At 36.7% G+C, this 19587-nt stretch overlaps 1 protein-coding gene across 3 annotated transcripts in view; it reads left to right on the forward strand.

Annotated features, from left to right (window-relative positions):
• ADAMTS6 (ADAM metallopeptidase with thrombospondin type 1 motif 6) overlaps positions 1–19587 on the forward strand; it is a 150265-nt gene that overhangs the window by 106248 nt on the left and 24430 nt on the right. For all 3 annotated transcript variants that reach the window (XM_075136489.1, XM_075136490.1, XM_075136488.1), the window contains 6 exons: positions 3718–3820; positions 4971–5104; positions 7088–7211; positions 8433–8513; positions 12803–12966; positions 14687–14825. In XM_075136489.1, the coding sequence (XP_074992590.1) occupies positions 3718–3820; positions 4971–5104; positions 7088–7211; positions 8433–8513; positions 12803–12966; positions 14687–14825 (745 nt within the window). The remainder of the gene's footprint in view (positions 1–3717; positions 3821–4970; positions 5105–7087; positions 7212–8432; positions 8514–12802; positions 12967–14686; positions 14826–19587) is intronic.

Genomic DNA, 19587 nt, shown 5'->3' on the forward strand with positions numbered 1-19587 from the left:
GCTGCCTCCCAGCCAGGTAGATCCCAGCCTGTGCTGCACTCCTGGATTATGTTTGTTTTCGCAGGTGCAAGACCTTACACTTGTCCTTGTTGAACTTCATAAGGTTCTTGTTAGCCCACTCTTCCAGTCAATCCAGGTCTTCCTGCAGGGTGGCTCTCCCTTCTGAAGTGTCCAGTTCCCCACTCAGTCTGGTATCATCAGCAAACTTCATCAGGGTACACTTGATCCCGTCATCCAGATCACTTATGAAGATACTAAACAGCTTTAGGCCCAATATTGATCCTTCCGGGAGCCCACTTGGGACAGGTTGCCGGTTTGAAAAGGAGCTATTTATTGCCACCCTGCAACAACAACAACAAAAAATTTACAAGTTGCGTTTTATGCTTCAGATTACAGAATGTTGCAGGTTTCAGGCTATCATTTCGTAATTGCAGTCTTCAGAAGGACTTCCTTAAACTGAAAACTTCACTGAATCCACCTGAAAGCTGGATTCAAACTCATGATTTGGACAAAGAGCAAGATCCTGAGATGAGGGCCAGCACTTGTCAGTATTCACTGAGAGGACTTAGCCACTAAAATGAAACTTACTTTATTGCCAATGTTACCAAATCTCCCTATGGATTGATGGATTTGCATTTTTAGAGCCAAAGACATGGGGTTATTTAAAAGCTTTGATATCATTGGTATATTAGTTTGTGAAATTAATTTAACAGTACTTGCGGTATAGGAAGCCAGGATTTAATCTGTAGGACTACCAAAACCAGATAAAATATCAAGAAAGCAGGAACACTGTATGAGGGGCTTTGCTCCCACAGTTCCTTTAGCTGCTCCCAGGTTTTCCCAGCCTTATCTGCTGTTCTTGTTAGCAGTGAGATTGCAGGCTATGCATAGTTGTGTGTAGCTGGTTTTCTGTTAGACTGCCAGAGCTGTTCAAGAAGAAAAGAAGATACAAACAGTGATTTTAACAGTTTAAATTGTGGCAAAAACTGAATCGGTATTTAATAGGGTAAAAGAAAGACTTTGCTTTGCTTACAAGGGGACCTCTGGACGTCATCTTGTATGGCTGCTCTTGCTCAAACCTCAAACAGGTTGCCCAGGACTATGTCCAGACAGCCTTTGAATATCTCCAAGGAGGGAGATTCCACCACCTCCTTGGGCAACCTGTACAAGTGCTCGGTCACCGTCAGAGTAAAAAAATGTTTCATGATGTTCAGGAGGAACCTGTGTTTCCATTTGTGCCCATTGCCGCTGGTGCCATCACTGGGCACTGCTGGAAGGAGCCTGGCTTCCTCCTCTTAACACCCTCCCTTCAAATATTTGTACGTATTGATGAGATGCCCCCCTGAGCCTTCTCTTCTCCAGGCTGAACAGTCCCAGTTCTCTCAGCCTTTCCTCATATGAGAGGTGCTCCAGGCCCTTCGTGGCCCTTCGTTGGATTCTGTCCGGTATGGCCATATCTCTCTTGTACTGAGGCACCAATGCTGAGTAGAGGGAAAGGATCACCTCCCTGGCCTTGCTGTTGACACGCCTATTGCAGCCCAGGATACAATTAGCCTTCTTTGCCACAAGAGCACATTGCTGGCTGATGTTCAACTTGGTGTCCACCAGGGCACCCGGAGCCTTTTCTGCAAAGTTCCTTTCCAGCTGGTTGGCCCCCAGCATGTATTGGGGCATGGGGTTGTTCCTCCCCAGGTGCAGGACTTTGCACTTCTCCTTGTTGAACTTCATGAGATTCCTGTGGGCCCGTTTTTCCAGCCTGTCAAGGTCCCTCTGGACGGCAACACAACCCTCTGGCGTATCAGTCACTCCTCCCTGCTTTGTGTTATCAGCAAACTTGTTGAGGGTGTACTCTTCCTCGTTATCTAGATCGTTTATGAAGTGATATTGTTGCCCCAAAATACATCCAAGATCACCATCAAACAAGAGAAGTAAGACTACATCTCAAAGATCAGATTGTGAGAATTTTTTTTAAGAGTATAAATATGGAAGTCTTGATCCTTCTTTACTAAAAAGGATTTCATTGTGGGGGGTGATTTAATTAACTTGTAAGGGGAACTTGGTGTAGCTAAAATAGCAGCCATGTAAATTAGTACCTAAGCAAGTGAAGAGTAAGTGTGGTGACCAGTATCAGAGAGATTCGGACTCAAGCTTTGAGGTGGATCAAGACTGATCCTTCTACTGCTTGAAGAATATGATGCAGAGAGGCAAATTTAATTTGTGTAACTATTAAAAAAACTTTTAAAAATTCTTACTTTATTTACATAGTTATTTTTTATTCTCACTGTTATAATCTGAAGGATTATTGAATTAAAGTAGTTACACTACTTTTTTTTTTCACCAGTGAATGGATTATATTCAAAAATGTACTTTTAATTAGAAGGAGATAATAGAGTGATTTAAAGAGAAAATTTAAAATTTAAATACTGTGTGATGTCCACTATTTTAATTTATATCGCAACAGCTTCAAAATTGGAGAAAAATTTTCTGGTTTCTGAATCACAGCGCAATGGGCTGGCTGTTATAAGAAGAGCTTGATTAATGTATACTGAGTAGAATAATTATTATGTTAATATTTGCAGTAAATTTTTATCATCCAGGTTTATAGAGACCGTTTCACTTGAATGCATTTCAGATTCCTGAGCAGTGCTAACTGGCTTAGGTACATAGGATGACAAATAAAACTGCCATAAAATGGACTCTTCTGTTGCTCATAAAATAGTAATATTTATTAACACCTCTGATTTCTGTCAAACAAATTCTTTTCTCTTTCAGTTTAAAAATTATTTTAATCTGTATTTCAAATACTTTGTCTGATGAAGCTTGCAACTTCAGCAGGTACTTAAACACTGATAACAATGTTTAATATGCTATCTAAATTCTGGGTGTATTCAAGATTAGTTGTCATTATTATTTTGAACCTGCTGATGAAAAATGAGAAATAGCAAAGAATTCTGTTTTTCCTATAATTCTTTCCAAGATTAATTTCACTTACATCTACCCTTATTCCAAGTAAAAAAGATACCTTACAGTTTTGTAATTGGTGATGCAAAGTAATGAAAATTCAGATGAAAGCATTTTTTGTTTCTTTATGCTTGGAGACTGGTAAAAATCAGAGCCAAACATGATATCTATTCTCATTCTCAGCCTTAACACAACACTTTTGTCAAGTCAGCAGAGGTGATACAGCTCTCTAGAAAGTGCTTTAATTTTTTTCTTGATGTCATAATAACATGTCTCAGTACAGCTACAAGTAAGCAGAGGTGATACAACTCTCTATAGAAAGTGCTTTAATTTTTTTCTTGATGTCTTAATAACATGTCTCAGTACAGCTGCTTAGTACAATATAACTGAGCCTACAGGTCTTACCAAAATGATCTTGTTTTAATTTTTTCAGCTGTTTTTAATGTGTGTTCATAAGGAGGTAGCTGATAGGTTGATTATGAAGCATAGTTTGATGTGATTCTGATTGTCCAGTTTTATGGAAACTGTTATGTAACACTTACCTTTGTTTAAATCACTTCAGTTACTTCATGCCAGCAAAATAGACACTTCAAGTGTAAAGCAATAAAACAAATTTCAGAATCAGAGCTACAAGATAAAGCAGGGAACCACCTTCTAGTCTCTTGCATGATTATGTTTGCAATATAAGTATATAAGCATGTACTTTTATGTTGGTATTTGGAAGAAATTAACCTTTTTTTGTCTTTATTATTTTAGCCATGTCCTTCAGGGGCCCGTGATTTTCGGGAAAAGCAATGTGCCGATTTTGACAATATGCCTTTCCGGGGAAAGTATTATAACTGGAAACCCTACACTGGAGGTAATGGTTAGCTTTGCAAAAATGTTATCATATGTGAAGTCTTCAAAATTATATAAATGTTTTATAGGAAGTAATGTTTGTAAATATAATGTCTTGATTAAAATATAATGAGCTAAGTTTGCTTAGCTTGTAGTTTTGTCTGTTGCTAAAAATGTTGCAGAATAGCCATCTCTATTCTGGTAGAGTTTTGTTTTACTGTGAAGGGGAGTAAGCATCGTTGTAGGGACTCCGCTTCAAAAATATGGAGCCCTTCTCCAACTGCAGTTGCAATAGAATTAGAGATTCCATAGATGATCTGTAAGTGCCTTTCATGCTACAGTGATGAGTTCAGAATAAAAAAATCTCACAATAAATTTTCTTTTCTTAAGGTTAGAATATTAGGAAAAGGAGAAAGAAGTAAAAGCATTTATAAGAGTCTCTAAAGACTACTTCAATAATTTAATTATAAATAATTGCACTGAGCAATAAAAGGGTATTTTGCAACAGGGAAGAGGGTTGTAATTTCTTTTTCCTTTTAAGACAGTTTAATCAAGTTTAGTTATGTTTCTGTTGTAGTTCAAAGTTTGTAGGTTGCCCTTTTATTGTTTTGTTTTTTCCTGTTTTAAACCCTGAGTGAATAAGTCCGTGTTCTCCCTTGTGTTTTTGTATTTTATTGACTTGAATGGTTTTACTCTTAGTTTTTTAGATTAAAAGCCTAAAAAGGATCATTGTGATCACGTGGTCTGAGCTGTAATGTAATTCAATACGACTAAATTCCTAATTGAAATAGTCTGATCTTGGTTTTGAAATTTATCCTGATATACTTTTAGCAATACATTCTTTTGTTATTCTTGTTTTTCAAATGGTGAAGTGGTATCCTTATTGTTTTGAATTGTTCAATAATCATTAGGGTTGTATTAACATAATGGAATCATTATGGAGCCAGCCAACCTTGCCATATCTTACTATGCGAAATAATCTTTTTTGCAAGAAAGAAGAGTCAAGTAGAGCAATCAATAAAGGGAAGTTAAATAAAGTGTATACATTATATACGTCAGGTATGAGATAAGATTATATATTTCAGATCTGCTTATGCATATAAATTTTTAACTAATTGTTAACTTTTCAAGTTTTCTGTTGGTTTTTTTTTCCATTCATTTTTGTTGTCCAGGTGGGGTTAAACCATGTGCATTAAACTGCTTGGCTGAAGGTTATAACTTTTATACTGAACGTGCTCCTGCAGTAATAGATGGGACTCAGTGCAATGCTGATTCACTGGATATCTGTATCAATGGAGAATGCAAGGTTACAAATGTTTTATAAAGTACTTATGGATTACTTTGTTGTGTCTGATACCTCCTACATTTAATTATGGTACTTGTTTGTTACTTATATGAAACAGGGGTGTTGACAGATGAAGTTGTTAATGAAAGAGTAAGATTGAGACAAAAAGATAAAAAAGGTATTGCATAAATTAGACGAATTATTTGAATTTCAGTAGCTTCTCATAGACATTCACATATCCTTCGTTTTGTCTTCTTTTTTCTTACTTTATGGTTTCTGTTGAAGAATCGGTGGAAAGGGCAACAGGACATGAACAGATTCCTTGCACTGTTCCAAAGCCTGTTCCATCATTCCAATTAGAATACCACTGTGGCTGAAAAACAGTAAATGTGAACATATTAATCTGTTTCTCTCTAACTAGTTCATCCTGTTGCAAACAATTCTGCTGTTAATGTAATTGAAACAGAAAGTTGTCAGTATTGCGTTGTAGTTGTAGGAAAAAGTCTATAATGATGCAGGGATTTGCCATTTACTAAAAATCCGATTATCTTGTAAGATTCCTGTAGAACTGCATTACATGAATTTGAATAGAATTGGAGGTCTGTGCCATATTTTCGGTTATATACATCCCACTACTACTTCAATTTAGCAAAGCACTTAATTACGTACTTAAGTCTAGACATCTGAACAGTGCTGGTGACTCTAAAAATTATTTGATTTCACTGAAACCACTAACATAACTAAAGCTTAACCCGATGCCTAAGGTCTTTGCTAAAGTGAGGGATGAAGATGTATGTTTATTGAATAACGTGATGAGATCAAAAGCATTTGACATGTATTAGTAAACTAACAAAAAAAAAAGCACAAGAATTAACCTATAGAATTCTGGTGTACTTTATACATAAGAAGATTTTAGTAGTTCTGAGAAATCTTTTAAAACTAATAATCAGACTAAATCTTAAGTTGAGAATGAGCTATGTAATAGTCAGGCCTCTGTCTTCTTGATAAATCAGAAAGTGGAAATGTAAATAGTTAGAATAATACTATTTTGTCCATTATTTAAAATGTTTTAACTTCTCTTATGACCTATCTATACCTGTTTACAAGGTGGTAGATAATATTGCTAGACAGTAAGCAAAGTTATGTAGCTGCCTCCTTTTTTGTATAAATCCTGGAAAGAATTGGCAAGCTGCAGTGTCCATTCTGTTTACATCCTACTTGTTCATTCTCTTTTTTTTTTTCCCTTAAGGATCCAGCTGTCTCTATTTTCATTAGCTTTGTAATAATGTTGAATCAATAAGTTATAGGGAGTTAATAATTGTTCACTGTACATAGATTTCTCAAGTAGCTAATCAGAATTGTAATGTACTTTTTATGATCAGTTATAGACACCTCTTTTTTCCAAAGGCTTTTGAATCCTTTCTAATACAGCATATAATTCAGCCTTTCACTAAGTTTCATTCTGCATTAATTCTTACAGGGAAGTCATTTACACTTTACATTCAAACTTCTGAAAATAATTGCAAGTTTTGCCTAGAGGATATGGAAATATGGTCTATGAAGCTGTAAATGCTTTTGAGAACAATAATACTATTTATGCTGCATAAATGTTTAAGGAACACACAGCAAATGTTTACCTTAACAAAGCAATATAGATCAAACATAGTTAGCTGTTGTAATATTAAATAAAAACATTACTAATCATTTATTGTTAACTGTAATAATTACATTGTTTGTAAAAAGCTGTGAGATCCCTTCCTGAAAGTCACAGTAGAAATACAAAGTGCTTATTAATCAAGATTTGGTAACAACCCAAAATTTCTCCTTTTTTATTTTCTTTTTCTGGTAAGTGAACACCCACTTACGGTAACAGCTATCAAAAACAGAGTAGATAAAACGAAGCACAGAATATCTCAAACTTGAGAGAAACACTTCAAAAAACCTATGAAGATAGTGGTGCAAGACCATCATCCTGTTAAAATATTTGTTCTTATCTGTTCTCAGCATGTAGGTTGTGATAATATTTTGGGGTCTGATGCTAAGGAAGATAGATGTCGTGTTTGCGGAGGAGATGGGAGTACATGTGAAGCCATTGAAGGTTTCTTCAATGATTCATTGCCCAGAGGAGGTATGCACATACATGTCCATTCTGTTGCACAATGCATTTAGATGACTTTCCAGCAAATACCAGTGCTGCATTGATTTCCAGCATGGCATTGCTGCTGGTCGTTCACTTTGACTCTTTGGCCTTGTTGTTTCCTTTTTCTGTATTAGTTTGGATTTATGTCACATACAACATTATGTTTCATTACTTAGTTCTCATGCTCTTTAATGCACTTAAAAAGAAATGGGTGGGGGTTTTTAATTATTATTTAGTTATGGTGGCATAGTAAGAGTAATGTTGTGTATGATTTTAATGTGTATGGTAAAATCTGATCTTTTGTCATGCATGAAATTTTAGAATAGAAAGAATCCAGAAATGTCTCTTAAGTTTATCTTATTAAGAACTCAGGAAATGTATATGGGCTATTAGTTTAAAGCTTAGCTCAAAAAGACAATGTTAGTGTTGCAGTCTTAGTGTTACTAGTTTTGGGCTCCTGAATACAGGAAAAGGATTGATGAACCAGAGTTAAGTGCAGTTCAGTGATTATTGGGGTCTGGAGCACTTGCCCCTCTGTGAGGAGAGGCTGAGAGAACTGGAGGGGAGGTTTGTGGGGACCTAGTATCAGCCTTCCAATACCTATGAGGAGGTTATGGAGAAGACAGAGCCAGGCTCTTCACAGTGGTGGGTACATGGTGGGAGAAGAGACAATGGCTATAAACTGAAACAAGACAGGTGCTGGCCGAATGGAAGGAAAACTTTTTCCCCAGGAGGACAGTCCAGCAGTGGATCAGGTTGCCCAGAAAGGTTGTACAGTTTCGATCTTTGGAGTTTTTCATGACCTAGCAGGAAAAAGCGCTGAGTAACTTGGTCTGATCTCCTAGCTGACCCTGTTGTAGCAGGAAGCTGGACTAAATGACTGTCTGAGGTCCTCTCTAACCTGAATTATCCTATGATCCTAAGGTCATTTTATATATTAATTACTTGTGATACATTGTTGAAAAGACTTTATTAGCACTTAAAAAAGGAATTTCTGACTCCATGGTAAGTTCTTGCTATCACTTTCAAATTTTTGTGTGAAATGTAGAGTTTTCTTTTACATCACATGAAAGAAAATGTTGAAGTACATTTGAGTCTCATAGTATCTCATAGTAATTTTTAGTAATAAATAATTTATTAATGGTTAGTTTCATGACTAATATTGATTAACGTAAACAACTACAAATAAAATTTACCTTTGTCTTATAGGCTATATGGAAGTGATTCAAATTCCAAGAGGTTCTGTGCACATTGAAATAAGAGAAGTGGCCATGTCAAAGAACTACATTGGTAAGAGCCTGGTTTAAATAGCAGTCTGTTACTAATTCAGAGTTTGTGTTGTGATTTGAAGGTACATTTTCTGGTTTGGCCAAACTATACACATAGTAGAAGCAGCAGGAGGAATTGTTAGCTGTTAATGTTAGGTTGTGATCAGACAGTTGCAGCAGTTGGTTAGGATGTATTCTCTTGAATGGAGCTAATGAAATACATCATGTGATTCCTCCTTGTCCACTCAGTGCAAAATCAGGTCAGCTTCACTATAGTTATAGTTATAGACCTGGGCTGAAGTGGATGAGGAACACTCAAATGATCTATTGTCCCACTCTGAGGTAGTGTCTTCCATCTGGGAATTCTCTGATCCTGGGGGATTATACCATTTTAAAAAAAGATTTAATTCTTGGAATGATTATTCATCAACTTACTTAAATGCTAACAATACTGTCTCCTTATCTTAAAGCAATTTAATGTATTAATTCCACACTGTTTCTGTGTTGCTGTGTTGTAGGGACTAGATGCCAGCCCTGTGAGTTAGAAGGGCAGTTATCCTCCTAGGCACATTAATTCCTAAATTGATTATATGGATAATAATGGTATCTTTTACTATTGGATGTCTACTTTTTCTTTCTGCCTGTCCCCACCTTTCTTTAATGCAGCAGATAATCAATCTCCCTCCATTCTGCAGGAATAATAACACCACAACTCCAGGAGTAGAGTGCTTATTATTCTTTCAGCATCACAATCCCCGTGGCCCCTCCCCCATGTCAAAATACACTGTGGGTAAGGTTGCTCATATATCCCATACTGATGTTTCAAACAGAGGTGGTGGAAGAATGACATACAATGCATCCTATCATGGTTGTTTTCTGCTAAGAACTATTCCATGGGCAGCTGAAAACCAGAACAAACTCTTAGCTACTACAATTAAGTTTGTTATTCCTCTATTTTATAAGCACAGGAAGGTGATCTGGAAAAGCATTTAGATTGGCACCATCCGTATAAAAAGAGTGAAAAATTTTTTGGCTTAAATAAAAAATACAGAGAACTTCATTGGTATTTAATCTGGCCACAGATCTAAAAATGTAAAGTGGTACATAAACACTTTTTTTATGTGCTTGTCACAATTTCAAGGGGTTTCCTGAGTTTCAGGGTCTCTCCTCACTACCTTGCTTCATGCCACAGAAGCCCTGACTACACAAATGGGGGATTCCTCTCCTTCATTAGTTTCTTGTGTTTCCAGCTTTCAAAGGTGCCATTATATCCTAATGAAAGATAACCTTACTAAGTCGCAGGTGCTATTTCATTTTGTGATGGGATGTTTTGTTCTGTGAGTGTGAACCAAATCACTATTTTAGGATCAATTTCTGGGGAAAGGAAGGCTTCTAATTTGTCTGCTCCCTTAAAAGAACTATACAAGCACAACGGTAGTTAAAAATGAGTTTATGATGTTAAATACGTATTGTTTTATGGATATTTCTTTAGTGGCAGTGTCAACTTCACAGATCCTTCCCTGTCTTTATGGAGTTCCCTCTGTTGTTCCAGGACAGCTGTTTGTGTGGCCACACCATGAGCCAGATTAGAGAATTGATTCATCTGAAAATAGCCATTTACACATATTACTATATTTTGTTTTATCTGCACTGCTGCCAAATGTGTAACCACAGTCTTAAGAAATCAATTTCTCTATTTGGAAGGGTACAAAAAAAGGAAAAAGTAAAGCCCTCTTCCTCTGTAGCTGCCACCCTGGCTTCAAAGTTTCTTCTTTGTTCATTTCAGTAAGGAGGCTTTCAAACTAACTTGCAACATCCCGTGGTTCCTTAAACTAAGATCTTGTTCTTTTACAAGCCATGGCCTGAAATTTAGGCTGCAGTTAAACCTGTGGCAATTCAGTTAGCTCAATCAGCACCTGTCCTCCCTCCCCCTGTCTCTGGCTGATCATTTCTGCACTGATGTCGCTCCTAGAGTTGTGACAGCAAAAGCATGTTTCTGCAGCTGCATAAATAATTCAGTATTTTAAACTGATCTGTCCAACAAATAGCCCAGCAACAACAAAATTTCCTGTTTTCAGAGCTGCTGAAGAAATGTGTGTTTAGTAATGCTGTTATTTTCCCTTAAATGGCTTGATCCGGGGTGACGTATCCCCTTATATTCCTGTTATGCAACAGGGTGTTGTGTGCTAATTTTCTGTGGGCTTCCTGCACTCTCAAGTTCTCATAAATGATTTGATTAGGACATTAACTTGTTCCTTCTGTCTCATATGCTAATAGCATTATGCCACTGCATCATCATTCTCATGTAATTATATTACTGGAATGCTATTCACAACTGTGTGGCCTTCACCTGTACATAACAACTGATAGTAGGTGAATCTATTTACAGAATGCAAATGCGTTTTTCTTTGGTAGTCAGGTAAAAAATGAACTGCTTTGCTTCTGGATATCCATTAGTTTAAGTGTGTATAGCATACATATAATTGATAACATATAATTTCAGAATTCTTAATTATGTAAACATGTATGAGAACATTTGTTCTCTTGTGCTCATTTATATGTCTCATTTGTTGTTGTTCATATATCTCAAATAATATAAATAAAGAATTCACTTCATTATTTGCTCTTAGTAGATACTAGACATACTGACAAGAAAATGTTTGGGATTGAGTGGCACAGTAAGAGAGACTTATTAATATGTCTCGGTAGCTTTGTGACCTTCTTTTAGTTAAGCTAGGTTTTGTAAAAGCAGGATGGGTAGAAATTTTGGCTATGTGGAAATAGGACCTCTGATAAAACAAAATACTAATGTTCAGCTGTAACATAATTATTTCATACACCCACGTAAAATAGATAGTGAAGTACTGTTCCTTTCTTTTGGTACAGTACTGCTTGCAATTTGTCTCGTTCTCCTATACTCACTGTTTTACCATCTCCTTCCTGTACTACAAAACCTATATAGACAATAAGGAATCTGAATTACTTCAGGAATTCCAGATAAGTGAATGTGTCAGAGCTAGTTTCTTCACTCAACGCACATGAGTGTTTCCAAAGTAAATCCAGGGAATTCAATGGAATAAGACCTATGCTATGGAACAACATTCCTTTTGAGACCTTATGGCGTTGGTAGAAATGGTTACTAATCTCTGCTGAATATGGCTGTCGCCAGCAGAACATTACTGCCTCTCCAACTATCTTCTGCTCATATGAATGCTCTCTGATCTCTTTTAGAAAATTTGAGCATCGAGACATTTTCCCTAACTTAAGGTTAAGGTAAACCATCTGTCCACACAGATGTAGTTGAGAATAAAACTTGATCATAAGTTGTCTTATTCCTTGTGATTGTGATGTGAGTTTGTTCCCTATCTAGTAAAATCAGTTATTTGTCTCAACAAAAAATGACATGGCTGTTTGATCATGTATTTCCAACCATCATTTTGCCTTTAAGAACATGTTTTATTTTAAGTAAATATGCTGAGTAACTTGCTAATCTTCACCTTAAATCAAGAAGTCAATATCTATTTAGCAGAATATTCTTAAGACCTTAAGATACAAAGTCAGTTTCATATTTAGAAACTTAATCTAATATTATTGATAAAATATCAAAGATAAATCCCTGAATAATATGTGCTTGTCCAGCCTAATTGGTTGGTTAGCTAAGAAATTTATGTTTTATCTACAGTACTTTTATGGTTTAGGGCTTTAAATTAGTCGTAATAAAATATCTTACCAGATTAACTAGCTAGTATTTGGGTTTGTAGTAGAAATATCTTGGATTTATGCTTTAAGAAGGAAAAAAAAAACAGTGGACAAAGGCAACAAAGCAAGAGCTGATTGGTACCATATGTCAGAGTCAAGGTTCCTTCTCTTTTTTTTTGACTCTGCACATTATCTGAGATACCTATCCCATGCCCCAACATCTTAATCTAAAGATTAGATTGCTAATTGATTATACTTTTGAGATCTACATATATCTTACGTAGAACAGCATACTTTGCACATGGGCTCGGTTTGAAAGTTGAAGATACATTGCAAGTTGCATGAGGCATTCTGTTTTGTTCCATATAGCATCTGCATGTTGAAATCTGCAAAGTATACCTGCACGTTGAAGATCATTGCAGAGGCAATATTGTCAAACTGCGTGAGGGATATTTTGACCAGGGCTAAGGAAAAGGCTTTATATTGCTTGAAAAAATAGTGATATTGAGCTGAAGTTCACATACTTCTAACAGATTAGTAGACTGATTTGCAATGGCTTCTCCATTATAAATGCTGCTTCCAATTTTTAGGTGGCTTGTATTTTTTTTTAAGCTTTAAAATCTGAAGAGGATGACTACTATATTAATGGTGCCTGGACTATTGACTGGCCAAGAAAGTTTGATGTTGCTGGAACAGCTTTCCATTACAAGAGGCCAACAGATGAACCAGAGTCTTTGGAAGCACTAGGCCCTACTTCAGAAAATCTCATAGTCATGGTAAAGTTATAATTAATATATTTCTGAAATTTGAAATATGTATTTGTGTTCTGAGAAAAGACAAGGCCATGAATGAAATCAAAATAGGTTGTGTTTTCAGAGAGTATACAGCTTGTCTAGCTGGGACTTTGCATTTGTGTTTGAACACAGCTTTCTTACCTTTCAAACCTGACCGGCAAACATTGTGATAAAACAGGGATAAAGTCAGAAGAGCCCCAGGAAATCTCACAGAAAATGCCCCATCTCTGTTAAATGTTGTTCAGAATAACGGTAGCCGAAATTGTAAATGGAGTGTGTATTATACCTCTGCATACTGCTGATACATGGAAGTGTTGCAATATAGCATGACAGTTCCTGACAGTTCTGTAGATGCCAGTGGTTTTAAGCCTGGCCTGAGCGTGAAGTATACTCTTACCACAGCAAGAGTATCATGATTTGACCCGTGTTAAAGTATGTTGCTGTGAGACACATTGCTCTGAACAGATTATACAAAATATGAGAATGTGACAGAAGATGTGACCAGGATCCTGATACCCTGTCTCTGACAGCAGGCAATAGTCAGCCTACTGTTGGCTACTGTGTTGAGGAGGAGTACAACAACAAGGTGATACTTGCCCAGTATATTCTGTCAGCTGCCAGATTTGCAGTTCAGGGATTGCTTGAGGCAGACGGGATATTTTTGTGTATAGAATGATTGTTGCCTGGATATTCACATTTTAGGCAGCATTTTCAAACACCTGGATCCTACTGTAGATGTGGATAAGCTAGAGAGTCCATATAGAATAAGTTACACAATTATTATAGTGCCTTTTCTCATTCAATCAGTGCCACTGACCTTCTTACTGGAAGTTCTCTGCTCCTTTGTCCGATGGAGATAGGCAGATGTGCCCTGCAAAATATCACAGAAGGTAGAAGGGATGAGAAGTAGCACTAAGATGTGTCAGATTGCTGCATATAACATGATATATATTATTAGGAACAGAAAGAAAAAGTTTGATAGAGAGTCAAAGGCTATTGTTAGACAGGTGGTATGTGGAAGTGCAGTTCAATAGTGAGGGTAGACAAAAACCCATGGTGATTGTTCCACTTCCCTCTGTAACACCTGCAGTGGTATGGCTGCAATTAGAGTTTTGATATTCCTTTAAAGGAGTCACAGGTATGATTCCACAAGGCTAATGCTGTTGGCTGTTGCATTAGGGGAAGACAATGACCTCAGCAACACTCTGTTGCTGTTACTATTATTACTATTATTATTGTCATGAGAAGTGCGAACAGGGGTAGAGCTAGGTTCATAACTGCAATGTGGGTACCTCCTCACAAGATTTCAGTGAGGACTGCTACATGTTTGCACAGTAATGTCCTTAACCAACTTTGACCTCACATAATTATTCAGCTGTCAAGTTAATTTCCATTAAAACATTAATTTTATGAAAACTGTCTTTTTATGACAATTACGTCAAGAATTAAGAACTGACAGAGGTTATAAAGTTGTGTTAAGGGGAAAAAAAGACAAAGCTCACCGTAGACAATAATATTTTTCTTTTGTGTATGTTTTAAAAGTTAGTCCAGATTCTTTTGGGAATACCTAAAAGACCTACTATGGCTTCCTTTATTACGTTTTTCCCTTCCACAGGACATAACACATACCTAGATTAAATGTCACTGTAGCTGCCCTCTGCTTGCCTGTTTTAATGGTATAACCAGTTGTTTTCAACTACAGATTCTGCTACAGGAACAAAATTTGGGTATAAGGTATAAATTCAATGTTCCCATCTCTCGCACTGGCAGTGGAGACAATGAAGTTGGCTTTGCATGGAATCATCTGCCTTGGTCAGAATGTTCTGCCACTTGTGCTGGAGGTAAGACACCAGGCAGTTAAGCTACAGGGTAAACTGAATTGCAAGATACACTTTACTACATAATTATCTAGGTAACTAATTGAAAACATTTCTTTCAGACATCCCTCAAACTTTAATTTAGTGAAAGAACATTTATCACAATGCATTTTGTTGTTTTCAAGTACATATACTATGTTCAGATGTTTTTGTTAAATACAGCATATCTTGGCATAGTCCCTCTCTGCTGATGCTTTTTCTGAGATTCTCTTGAAGCTGGTACGTTTGCTTTTCACAGGAGCTTTCTTGATAAAGGACATCAGAAGTTTTAAGTAAGGAGATTAAAAACCAGAAGGCAAATAAGGCAACTGTAATAAAGGGGTGTGTCTTTGTGTAATTGTAGGTGTGCTTCACATGATCCTAGTCAGCCCTCCTATCCTCCAGCCACCAAAGTTTGAGATGCATACTGGCAGCTCCTCTGTAGCAGATGGTAACAACTAGATTATACTTCCCAGCCCATAGCAGTATCTGAGAATTGTTGCCCTTTGGCAGCGGTGGGGTATTTGTAGGTTTTCCCATGTGATTCATCATGGGTACCTTCTGCCCACAATTTACTATATTCCTAATCCTCCCTCTAGTGGCAACCAATGCAATTCTTTACCTCTGGCTGGGAGAGCAGGACAGTTGGCTTCCTTCGAAGCCAACACCATTGCTGCTGCAAGGACTGGTGAGTAGAAGTGCTGTGTGAACAGTATCTTTCTTCTCTCTGAAGACTGAATGCATCATCCCCCCAGTGTACCTCAGTTTCAGAAGATGTCAGAGAGGGCTTTAAGTCCACCTCAGAATTTCAATTTTCTGCGCTGTGCACTGCCCGTAGCAAGAGGAAGAGACCATATTTTTTTAAAGAACCTTTGGACCAAATATTTGTCCTTTTCTTTTTCTTCTGGCTACTGGAGATATTCATGTTTAGAACCATCTTCACTCATCTTTCTGATGGAACCTGCTGTGGCTGTTACTAGTTTGCTGTTTACATACAGCTGTTCGCCTAGCCATATGTAACACACAAAGGACAGCAGAAATTCTCTTCTGTGCTGCTAAGTAGAGAAAATGTTGAAACAAAATAGAGGAAGGTGCCAACTTTCTCCAATATTTTTATCATTCATTTGTTGGATTCTTGGGTGACAGATTGCTACAGAGTGATGGTTAACTACTATTTTAGTAATGGTGAGTCTGATAGGAAAAGGAACATTTTAAAGAAGAAGTATAAAGAGGGGAAGTGCCTAACTCATAGCAAAAGAAAATTCCAAGTATCAGAACCTTACTGCCAAATCCTATTTTTATGATGGCAATGAGTTAATGATCTTTTTGAAGTCATGGGAAAACTCCCACTGCTTTAGGGAGAGACAAGATTTTGGCCATGGATCTTCTGTCATGCAGGTCATTGTCATTTCACAGATTTGACAATATACAATGGAAAAAATAATTGGCTCTGAAGGAGATTTCCAGATTAAAACATTTTTACTTAATTAATTAACTTCTAAGGGAAGATTTGTGAATCCCTGAAAACTGCATACATTTATTCATTTGAAACGTTTTTTGGGAGGAAAGATTTTCTTCAGTACCTTATGGTGGCTAAACCAGGCACTTTTCTCTCCTTCCTTTCAGATTAGTATGAAGATATACTACGGTCACTTAATTTCACTGAGCTCTGTGCTCAGGGAATAAATATTTCATTGTAGGTATAATTCATGTTAAAAACTGTATCTGCTTTCTCCATATTAGTGCCTGCTATTCCCCCCAGTTTATGAAACACCTTTTGCCATATACCAAAAGAAGACACAATTCTAAAAAGGAGCTGAGTCAGGGAAAAAGAAAAGGGAGACAAAGGTTGTAGAGACAGAGACTGTAATTGGAAAATTTGGCTAATACAAATATGAAGTGTTGAGAAAACTTAGAAATGAAACCACTGCATGGCTTTGTTTATTTCTATAGGATTCATTATAAAGCCCATTATTGAAGTTCTATTTATTTGAACTCTGCCTTCAGAAGAGACGTTTTGCTCTACATCAAAGGGTAACAAAATATTAAGCAGTTAAAGAATTTCTCAGAAAGTAAAAAAAGGATAATAAGCATGTGTGAGGAATATTAGTATGGAAATTATTTTTTATTTATGAGGTTAAAAAATTATGTAGTGACTTTGGGACAGACTGTGGACAAGTTAAAGACATCAACATTTTCCTGCCTCTTACCATAGTTGGTGTAGCTCACCTGTGGTGCATGAACTGGTCAAGGTTTGATCATATGATATTCCATCTTGATCCAGGAAAGCTCTAGATGACATAGAGTCAGATATACTTTTATATCAAAGCATAAGCTTTATATCAAAACTGTAGGCAAATCTAAATTCTAATCAACACATTTAACTTCTGTCCATCTCTGAACGTGTCTGTATTTTAATGTTATGTCTTTTTGTCTAGGTATGTATAACACTTAAAAAGCTGTCTTAAAAGAACATCAAATTTGCAAGTATTTAGAAGCCAAGAAATGACAGAATTAAGGATGACTGTGAAATCTTAAGTCGTTTTCTGTAGTTGTGGCTGTTCTGTGAAACAGGGACCAGTTGAGCAGGGACCATTCTCTGAGGCTGTGTCACAGGCTAGCTCATGTCCACTCCACGCTACTTAAGTCTAGTTCTCTCTGAATCAGACTGACTGTATCTGCATCACATATCAGTTGACCAAGTCTGTGACTCTTGAAACATAGTTATTACTTGATATATGTTTTTTAATTCAAAGAATCTAAAAAATAAAAGGTGAGAACTGCATTACAGCCCACCAGTAAGTGATGTTTCTGTATTGTGAACTTGAGCATATGTGTTGAATGTCATGAAGTAGAGCACAAAGGCTGGAGCAGCATTTTGGCAGTGCAACGTTTAAATCGTTTTGGAGTATTGTATATTGTAGAAGTGTCCTATCTTTGTGCAGTCTCTTCTTCATAGTATTTTGAGAACAATGTACTACAATGTTCTACTACTACAATGTGTCAGCTGTTCCTAGAGCTGCTTGTAGGCCTTGTCTTGGAGATGGATAACTAGAGCAGTCAGGAGCCAAGGAGCAAACTAAGAGCAAGCTAGGAACAACCTACAATCTTTAATTAGATGGTAATGTCCTGTCTTTTCTGCTGGACTTCTATATTATGTTCATCTCTGCTGGGCTGATGAGTCATATCTGAACAGTAAAAGTGCTTTAACTTTTCAAACAGGACCTCTGTTCTCAGGCCTGTCTCAGTTTTGCAGATTAGGAAGAGCATGGTAAATGGAATGGTAGGAAGGAGGAGGAGGGTTTCCTGCTTACGACAGCTCAATGTGGTGCCAGAGCTCTTGATTCCATTCTTGCCTCCCTTGTGTGGTTCTCCTGTGATACTGAGCAACTCAAAGCACACATTACTTGCTAATTATCAGTTCATCATTATATGGGTACCTCTCTGGAATGTCCGACCTCTGAAGCATGCAATGAATTTCATCATTGCATGAAGTGTGTGTAAAGCAAAGTATTCTGAAAACTCAGCCAGGCACCTGAAATTAATGGACTTTTTCCACGGTAGAGATTATACCTCCTCTCCTCCTGTATTCTTCATAGAGTGGTCTAGGAGATAAATTAAAGTTTGTAAAACAAACAGTTACATGTTTAGATTGCCTCTAAAAAGCAGAATGAAGTTAGTCTTTCTTTCATGAGAGATTGTAAACTGTGTATTTAGTAGTGTCATTCATGTTAAAGGAGAAAAGAACAAAATATTCCGTAGTTTCTTTGCCAGTGAGCATCATGTTCTGTACAGTGAACCAAGCAGAAACCAAGTCTCCAAAGTCTGAGGTTTATTTTGGTATTTTCTTAAGTTTTTCTAAAAATAGGTTCTTCAGATTTAACAGGTAGTTAAAAAGGCTTGCCTGGTAACAGACAACTCTTATTTTCTTGGATTAACGTACTCATATGTAGGATGAGAATATAATTTCATTCATTTTTAATATCTCTTAGTATCTGTTCTTAGGCTTGGAAATCCAGAATGGCAGCTTTTCATTTCGTACACTAAAACCAGTATTTTCTATATTGAAAAACTTTTCTTTAAAATACAAATTTATAGTTTCTGAGCTAGTTCTTCTTCTCTGGGAACATTATGTAAAACTGAGCTACATGCATTCTCCATATTAATTAACTTTTTTCCTGAAAGTTCACTGATAACTGTTCTAGTCTGAGTCAAGAGTTTTTAGAAGGAAAGTTTGTTACTATCTCATATAGGTCTCTATAACTGGTGGTAGGCTTGAACAAGACTACAGGAAAACAATACCAGAGAATACCAGAATGTTCAGTGCAAGAGTGGGAGAGGAGAGAACACGGGGAATTCAGAAGGAATGGATGGATAAACAGTTCACTGGAATTCAGAAAAAAATGATGACAACAACGGAAGATTTTCTTTAAGGACCTGATTACTTTATTATTTAATGAGAAAGTCTGAGAAGGGGAAAACTAGAATACGTAGAAATAGAAAATAAAACAATAAAATGAGGGCTGGAAAGAGAAGAGGGAAGTGCTAGAATAGGAAAGGGTGATATGTATCAATTACAGATCACAGAATTGTCGTTTATTTACTCTCATGCCTGTCCGTATATGTTATCTTGTAGCTCTCCAAGGGCAAGGGTATGACAAGGGCAAGGGTATAAGTATTCTTAATAAGGAATTGAACTGCTGGTAGTATTGTTTAAAAAAATCCAACAAAGAAAAAAAAATCCTTC

Source organism: Calonectris borealis, chromosome Z (assembly GCF_964195595.1).
Source record: "Calonectris borealis chromosome Z, bCalBor7.hap1.2, whole genome shotgun sequence".
Lineage (NCBI taxonomy): Eukaryota > Metazoa > Chordata > Aves > Procellariiformes > Procellariidae > Calonectris > Calonectris borealis.